This window comes from Rhagoletis zephyria, unplaced genomic scaffold, assembly GCF_001687245.7.
Source record: "Rhagoletis zephyria isolate East Lansing unplaced genomic scaffold, Rhagoletis_zephyria_1.1 Rzeph_scaffold_10955, whole genome shotgun sequence".
In the NCBI taxonomy this organism is placed as follows: Eukaryota; Metazoa; Arthropoda; class Insecta; order Diptera; family Tephritidae; genus Rhagoletis; species Rhagoletis zephyria.
In genome coordinates, this window is record NW_016168032.1 from 8055 (window position 1) to 17660 (window position 9606).

Genomic DNA, 9606 nt, shown 5'->3' on the forward strand with positions numbered 1-9606 from the left:
TGTTGTGGATACCTTAATACTGTGAAATTTATTAAGGGCAGCAGTCTACCGGATATACGATCGGATATCCGAATCCGGCTCTTATATTTTTCATGGTATCCGGAATCCGGTTATCCGGCAAAATCTCTATCCGCGTAAATCATTTAATACACAATTCCAGATATCATATAAGGCATATGGACCAAACAGTAAGTGCACTTTAAACTGCAGTAAAAGCAAACGTCATAGAATTCCTATATCCGGCGCCTTATGGAGCGAGCTCGCAAACAATATAAAAAGTGTAAAAATACATATTAGATGTAACCGAAGCACAGCTTAGTATAGAAAAACATCATGTGTAGGCAACAAAGAAAAAACCTAAGAGCCATTATGAAGTCAGCTTTTTATTGTTATTAAACTCGGCTAAAAATAAACACAAGGAAGTTGCGATAAAGCTCTTGGTCATTTAACTTACAAAATTTCAGAAAAAAGACACCAATAAATAAATATTCATAGTAAATAATCGCGATTGAAAATTTGTATGGGCTTACGTATTGGCCAATTCGGACAATTCAATCTCCTTTTATTTACTCTTCTTTTTTTTATAAAAATATAGAGGTGTCGTGGTTAGAAGTGCGCACTACCATTGCGACGGGCCTGGCATCGAGCCCAGTTTCCGACTAACATCAAAAATAAAAGGAAAAATTGTTTCTAGTAGCGGTCGCCCCTCGGCAGGCAATGGCAAACCTCCGAGTGTATTTCTGACCTGAACAACAGCTTCTCATAAAAATACAGTCGTCGTTTTATTGACAGTTATAAATTCGAAAAAGTACACCGATTTCGTTTATTTAGGAACCAGCATTAGCAGAATTGCTTAAGCGGTTACTGTCATAAATGAATTAAATANCAGCTTTTTATTGTTATTAAACTCGGCTAAAAATAAACACAAGGAAGTTGCGATAAAGCTCTTGGTCATTTAACTTACAAAATTTCAGAAAAAAGACACCAATAAATAAATATTCATAGTAAATAATCGCGATTGAAAATTTTTTTAGGGCTTACGTATTGGCCAATTCGGACAAGTCAATCTCCTTTTATTTACTCTTCTTTTTTTTTATAAAAATATAGAGGTGTCGTGGTTAGAAGTGCGCACTACCATTGCGCCATGGGCCTGGCATCGGGCCCAGTTTCCGACTAACATCAAAAATAAAAGAACAAATTGTTTCTAGTAGCTGTCGCCCCTCGGCAGGCAATGGCAACACCAAAAAGAAAAGAATTTGTTTTGTTGCAACAGCATATCGACAGCTGAGTGGAAAATCGACCAATCTCGGCGGCCAGTTCGAAAACATCATATCTCAGAAAACTTTTCGAGAACGCCTTAATTTATAATTTGATTGAAGAACGCCCTATCTCAGAATTCGGTTCAAAAACGCCCTATTTCAAATGAAAATGTATGAAAATGTGCTGATAAGGCGTTTTTGAACCTAATTCTGNGGGCCTGGCATCGAGCCCAGTTTCCGACTAACATCAAAAATAAAAGGAAAAATTGTTTCTAGTAGCGGTCGCCCCTCGGCAGGCAATGGCAAACCTCCGAGTGTATTTCTGACCTGAACAACAGCTTCTCATAAAAATACAGTCGTCGTTTTATTGACAGTTATAAATTCGAAAAAGTACACCGATTTCGTTTATTTAGGAACCAGCATTAGCAGAATTGCTTAAGCGGTTACTGTCATAAATGAATTAAATACTTTGCGTTGACTTTCCTTTAGTTAAAATCTTGCACTTTTTGTCAGATTATATTTCTGGTTGATTTGCAATTGAATAAACATTTTTCTTTGTAAATCTTCGCTATTTATTAAAAAAAAACAAATACGGTTTACTACATCGGCGATGAAAAAAATCAAGAAAGCACGCATTCAGGCAAATGGATGACACACAATTCACAAGGCATTGTTCGAGGCATTGCAAATGCAAAATCAACAGATTTTGAAACAACAGCAAAAAGAAAAGAATTTGTTGCAACAGCATATCGACGACAGCTGAGTGGAAAATCGGCCAATCTCGGCGGCCAGTTCGAAAACATCCTATCTCAGAAAACTTTTCGAGAACGCCTTAATTTATAATTTGATTGAAGAACGCACTATCTCAGAATTCGGTTCAAAAACGCCCTATTTCAAATGAAAATGTATGAAAATGTGCTGATAAGGCGTTTTTGAACCTAATTCTGGGTTAGGGCGTTCTTTAACCAAATTCTGAAATAGGACATTATTGAAAAATTTTCGGAGATAGGGTGTTTTCGAACTGGCTGCCGAGATAGGTCGATCTTCCACTCAGGTGTCGATATGCAACAACAGCAGAATCTTATTGACTGTATTCTTCAAAGTGAACCCCCGCACAATCGGACAATTCGGATCAAACCGTTCTTGCTCAAGATTCAACAGCATTTGAGGTTAAACGCTTGTAAGATTCTTTGGTAAATTTTGAATATGGGCCAGACAACAACCAGAGGTTGACGTTGTTGGGTGAATCGACAAGTTTATCCTCTTTTTCAAAAATGCAATTGGGAACAGTATCAACGTTATGCGGATTTAATTTTACCTATTGCACCACAATATTGTACAGTTAGCTCATTTACTTCAATAGTGTCATAACTTAAAAATCCAACCTCACATTCGCGTTTTTGCATTATCTTGATACGCGGTTTTGTACTTTAAACGACGATATACATATCAATAGTGTCAAAAACAGGTAGGGGTTTTTATAAAGTCGCATTTAACTCCGTTGTTTTTGGTACTAACACTTCAAAAATTGTTATTGAAGGTGTATTTTAATACCTCCTGCCAAAATCTGCGAAAAACGCAGTTTCGAAAGAAGTGTTGGTTAGGGCCTTTGTGAATTAAGGTAACGATATATACATACACTTGTGATCAGCTAATTAAGCCAGCAACATTTTGATCAATTTTCCCTATTTTTCTTTTGTTTATTTAATGTTTATTATTTTTCCATAGAAGTCTAGCTCATTATATAACAAAAACATACATAAAATTGTCGAATTTATTTTGTATGGAAAAAAATTTGTAATGCAGTCAGAAAAAAATTAAGACTTGCACATTATTACCCTAGAATTTAGTGCATACTCAAAAAAAATCTGAATAAAAAGTTGAAAATTTAGCTGAAGCTTTGCAGATTTTTCATAATTTTTGCACAAAGCTTTATTGGATTATAGGTGTTTGTTATATAATGAGCTAGACTTTTATGGAAAAATAATAAATTAAATTTTTATCTTAAATTTTTTGTATACTGAACGTTGCTACTTTTACGGAAGTCTTTTTTTGCAAAAAAAGCTTTAAAACACCATCTGCAATTCTGCGAATATATATATGTATATGCGAATATTTCGTAATAAAGAGAATTTTTTCAAACTTTAATTTTTGGGGAAACGCAATCAAGGTTTGATCAACTCATATATTTCTTCCTGGACTATGATTTCGAATTGCAGATTGTTATTAGTAATTAAATAAATTAATATTACTATTTTTTTTACACGCATATACATCTACGCTTAACGTGTAAAACACAAGCATCGACAATTTCCATTTAAAAACAAGTAATTTTGACTTTATCGTCAACTATTCATAAGCACGCATTTTGTGCTTGTCGCTTACCGCACCGATACAAATTATAAGCGCCGATACGTATGCGTGTAAAAAAGCACCCTACGCCTATTAACTTTTTTTTTTTAGTTTATCAAAATGCAAATTTTACTCTCTTACCTGGCGATGGTACTGAAGCCGCTTTGGCCGATTTCTTTTTTGTGCCAGCTTCCACTTGCTGAATAATGGGCAAGGGATCGATGTCACCGCGATCGAAGTGACACTCAAATGTCAATAAATTCTTTGTGTAGTGCTTGCGTAGAGTATAAGCGGCACTGCTGCTCGCGCCAATGCCCAACAAACCGGCAATATCCTTCCAGGTTTTACTTTTAGTAACCTTTGGTTGGTAATATTTAATAATTTCAAACGGCAAACAAGTTCGAGTTTTTTATAGAACAAAGGAGAAACATATAGTTAATAAAAATTCAAGAGACTTAAACAAAAAAACAATGAAATATAGCAAATGTAAATTTGAATTTAATTAAAAAAGAAACTGCCAACAAACAATGATACATCTGTAGCTCATTGATGCAAACTGCTTTCTTTTTCAATATTTTTTTTTTTTATATCCAATCTTAACTTAAATATAGGGGTACATTTTAGTAAGATAGTTCGAAAAAAGGAAAATTGAAAAATACATACATACATTGAGTATAAAGTAAAACAAAATAAACTGGGAAAGTACTAAGGGGAAATTCGGTGGGAGATTTTAAAGTTGTTAATTTTGCTACTTACACAAAGTGGGAAAGGGAATCAATCGATCGATAGTTACACATTCGTACACCACTAGCGGAAGGAGGATCAATTGGCGGGTGGGTTATATTAAACTACGAGTATGTATTACGGGGAAATTGTGTGGGAGTTTTCAAGCAATATTTTTAATATGAATATGAAAATACAACAAGCAATAAGAGAATAATGTTGTAATGATGATTGTAATAATTGAAAAGTTAACATAAATCTGAAGTAGAGTAATCCACAAATAACAGTATTTGAATAATTTAACTTAAAAATTTGTCTCAAATATTGTTTACTCAATTCGAGATTGGTTAAACCAATATTGACGTCTGTTCAAAGCCATTAAGGGTTTCGAAATGAAAAATGACTCAAAAAAATCGGTAAAAAATACGTATGTTATCACACAAACAAAATTTCGATGGGTATTCATGGAAACACGTAAATGACTCGTACACTTTCATTTGGAAACAAACCGGTTCGGCATTGATAACGAAAAATTACACTGGTTTCGTTATCATAAAGTTTTTTTCGAACAGCGGTCGCCCCTCGGCAGGCAATGGCATTTCTGTGTTGAAAAAGCATCTCATAAAACCATTTGCCGTGCGTAGGGGGNCAAAAAAAAAACAAACTTGTGTTGTAACATCAAGACGCACACCGCATGTTGGAGGAAAAGCTCGGCTAAACTCTTAGCAAAAGTGTAAGCGCAAAATATATCGTCATTTTTATTGACCTATCGGGAATGAGTATTTTCTGAAACTTTTCGGATTCTTCGTGCTTATTTTTTCGGTATTCTTAGGATTGGGTTTTGCTTCCGAAACGGTATATTTTTCGGAAAAATTTTGGGATTTCTCGTTGTCTGAGCACAAATTTTTAATTTGCACCTGTAAATATTTCTTGCTGTGCAATAACAGCGGTTTTTGGTCGATTATTGTTAATAAGTGAACACCAGGGACCGTAACGGTCAGCATCTTTATAATAAATCGGCCATGAAAACGCAGGCTTCATTAAATTTGAAAATTAAATGATTATAAAAATCTTGATATTTAACTCTCGACTTTCATATACAGAAAAAAAAAAACAAAAAATGAGTTCTGGTACATACAGATCGTTTTGGAAATTAAATGTGAACTCCGTGCTTAAAGAACATTGCAAAAAAAAAATAACAATAATAATAATAAATAAAAATGAATGTATGTGAAGTGAAGCATTCTGATCAAAAAATACTCAAAAATTAGTTTGATGCTTAATAGCATGCATTATATTGAAGTATTTATCTAAATATTTTTTTTATATATTGTCAAAGCAAAACTTTTTTGTGCACCTTAAGCCAATGCCCTTTAGGTCACATAAGACAGCAACAAAGTTCTAAAGTCAAATTTTTTAAAAAAACAATGGACAAAAAAGGACATCTTATATTGACTCGTAAAATGTTTCCGAGGAGTTCAGTTGCATTTTTTTTTTTTGTTTTATACAAAAATTGCCTATGCTCTATACAATTCACAATAAAATAGTTTTTGGAGTGGAGGGGCTGGTGACTATAATGATGAAAATGAATGTGGTGATGATGATGGTGATGAAAACTCGCAATGGATTTGGTGAAGGTGGTGATGGTGTTGTTGCTATTCATAACAATGCATAATTGTTTTTTTTTTTTGCTTTTGCTTTTGTTTTTGTTTTTTGATTATTCATCATTTGCTAATTTTATGGGTAGCTAGTAGTAGTAGTGGTGGTAGGTAGTTTTGCTACTTGGTAGTACTAGTAGAAGGTAGTAATGGTAGTGAATCTAAAAAGAAGTTAGTAAAAGGAATTACTACGGCACCTTGCATACCTCGACGAATCCTCCACGTTCTTTTACATAAATATATAACCTATACAAATCGAGCGGTTGCTTCGATATTGTTGGACAGGCGGTGATTGGTGTGCGTCGCTCCTCCATGAATGCGCGCAGCTTATCCAGCCAACTGCGCCTTTCCGGATTATCATCCATTTCGTAAAGTTTACATAGGCTATCTGATTTTTTTGTAGACGATGTACGAAAAGTCTCTTGAGGCGGAACGTGGCTATTGAAAACCTGCTGTAAATTGTAAATGCAAATTCTCAATCACAACTTCCTACTGATAGTAACTAGCAAAGCAGGTAACTTACCGGACTAGCTGGTGTTCGCGTCCAATTTGGTGGAGAACTCATTTCATACTCCTCACCCGGTCCACCAGGGTGCCCGGGGTGTCCGACCGGCGATGTGCTGGGCGGCGCTAGATGGCTTTGGCTGTATGGATCGTTTTTTCGTGATTTTGGAGTTGTGCATTGTGGATCTTCACCCGAAGCTGTAATTGACATTAGTATATAATATTAGATTTCTTTCAACGCTGTAGACAAGTATTCTCTAACAAATCCCTCAAACTACACCCGAATATTAGCTCACCTGCTGATGCATTGGATAGCGTACTTTGTTGGCTAACTTCGTCGATGGGCGTTCCATCCGGTCCGGTCGTCACCACCGAAGTAACTGGATGTGGTCCCGATGCTGTTGAAGAGCCCGACGAACTAATGCCGTTATCCTGGGAGATGTGTTCGCCATCGCCAGGCAATATCACGCCACTGCCAACGGCGCCGCCCACACCAACCATACCACCACCGGGACCAACCACACCTGGCCCACTAATACCACCCATCGTTTGTGGAGGTGTAATGGTAGGTGGTCCCATGCTGGTAGGTCCATGTGGTGGCCCCATGTGGTGTGGCGGTCCCATTGGCATGCCTGGATGCATGCCAGGTCCATTTCCGTAGCCCTGCTGCGGCGCTGGACCGCTACCATAGCCACCCTTATGTTGTAAATGCTGCTTTAGATAGTTGAGGGGGCGTGGTGAGCCGCCTCCGGGTGGTTGTGGCGGTCCGCCCGGTGGTGGTGTGCCTTTGCCCTGTACATGATTGCCCATGCCCGCTGCGCCGCCGCCACCTGGTGCTCCACCGCTACCGGGTCCGCCTTGAGGTGAGGGTGGCACCCAATTCTGATAGGGTGGATATTGAGAGTGCGGACCACCGGCGCCGGTGTGATTCGGCATTGGTCGACCAGGATATTGAGGGCCGCCACCTGGTGGCATACTATTCGCGGATGTTGGTTGATTTGAAGGCGGCGGTGTGGGCGCATAGCCGCTGGGCGTATACTGCGGACGTGGCGGGTAAGTTCCTAAAAAAATATATATATATTAAATTAAAATTAAAAAACTTATAATTTTAAATAAATGTTTATGGTCATACGTATGTATATGTATGCATGTATATGTATGCACGCATGGATAACAAATTTACAACAGACAGGACAGTATAACCTGACTCAACTCGGTTGAAAACGGTTAACATTTAACCGTGCCGAGATTTCGGAGGGAAAATATTTTTAAAGATTCTACGAAAAAATTTATTTTCCGCATATGAAATATAACGATATAAAAAACAAGCCTGCTTATTTTCCATTTTTTTATAATTTTGGGCGGGGGCAGCCAGAAAACTCGAAAAATGGGCTTGATTGTGTATTGTTGGACCACAATAAAGTATATACAGTCAGTCAATAAAGTTTAGGTACAGCGAATTTTTTACAATACGGGCAACTATTTTTTAAATATTTTATTTCTCGATAATTTTTTATAAAAATATGGTCAATTCTACAACAAAAAACAAAAAAATCAGGGATCCGAACCTTGTGCAAAATTAAAGCAAATTCCGCAAAATTTCATTCATATATTGCACTTTTTATTTACGCTCTCTAGAAAGAAGTTGAGTATGCAGTTTTTTAGCCCATTCAATTTTAGTATAACAAAGTGCAGGTTTGTGGTGGCTAGGACTTACCATTGATTTTTAGGAATTTTTTTTGTTGAAGGTGTCGCTCATTTTCTCCATATAAAATAATGTTTGATAATTTTTTTATATGGAAAAAATGTGCGACACCTTCAACAAAAAAATTTCCCAAAAATCAATGGTAAGTCCTAGCTTCCTCATACTTGCACTTTATTACACTAAAATTGAATGGGCTAAAAAACTGCATACTCAAATTTTTTCTAGAGAGCGTAAATAAAAAGAGCAATATTTGAATGAAATTTTGCAGAATTTTCTTTAATTTTGCACAAGGTTTGGAACTTTTCTTTTTGGGGTTTTTGTTGTAGAATTAACCATATTTTTATAAAAAATTAGCGAAAAATAAAATATTTAAAAAATTGTTGCCCGAATTGTAAAAAATTCGCTGTACCTAAACTTTATTGACTGACTGTACATACATCCGCTGGAAAAAATTTCCGTTCAGATTTTTTCACAAGTTTCATATTATTTTTCTTAAAAAAATTTCTAAATTTTCATGAAAGTATAGTTCATTCTATTACATAAACCAAACCAAAAAAACCCCAAATTTTCAGAGAAACTTTAAACTTTTTTGTTGGAATTTTTCGGTATGCAGTTTGTAGTCCATTCCATTTAGTATAATAATGAAGATGCTAAAACTCTTGTTGATTTTTGATAATTTTTTTATTTTACGTTGTCACCAATTTTCTCCCATATAAAGCAAGGCGAATTAATATAAGGTGATATAGCGGGAGCATGACGCCATGAGCAGGAGCACAAAAACAAAAATTTGAATGTATTTTGTTTTTGCTTCGGCGGCATCACAGTATACTGTGGGCGGCATTAACTGTCAAAATCTGTAAGAGGGTGTGTGGAAATGCAAGTAAAATTTTTCAATTTACTACAAGAAGCCGTGAGGTGAAACAAATACACAAATTCAGCTGATCTAGTAAAACCACCTTATATAAATTCGCCTTGGTACAAGCAATGATAAAAGTTTAAAATTTCGCTGAAAATTTGACAAATTTTCCTAAATTTTACATAAACTTTGAAAATTATATTTTTGGCATTTTTTCCAGCAACCTCTTCCATACCAAAAAAAAAAAATCGAAAAAACTTTATATGGAAAAAATGCAAAACACCTTCACCAAAAAAATTCTCAAAGATCAATGCTATTTTTGACTGAGAACTCAGAACAGAAAACATCTGATTAAAACGTTGAAGATTTGCTGAATTTTGAGGAATTTATGTTTTTTGTTGTAGAAGGAACCATATTTTTATAAAAAATTGGCTGAAAAATTTGAGAAAAAAAATACATTTTTGATATATTGTGAAAAATTTTCTGTGCCCCCAATACTTTTTGCCGTCAGTGAATATATTTTTTTTTTATGAAAACGAAAAAATCTCT

General features: G+C 35.6%; 1 protein-coding gene across 1 annotated transcript in view; it reads right to left on the reverse strand.

Moving 5' to 3' along the window:
- The window catches only part of LOC108376782 (trithorax group protein osa), an 18902-nt gene that overhangs the window by 7771 nt on the left and 1525 nt on the right, over positions 1-9606 (reverse strand). The window contains 4 exon segments of the mRNA XM_017633025.1: positions 3745-3969; positions 6199-6444; positions 6516-6694; positions 6793-7562. Of these exon segments, the coding sequence (XP_017488514.1) occupies positions 3745-3969; positions 6199-6444; positions 6516-6694; positions 6793-7562 (1420 nt within the window).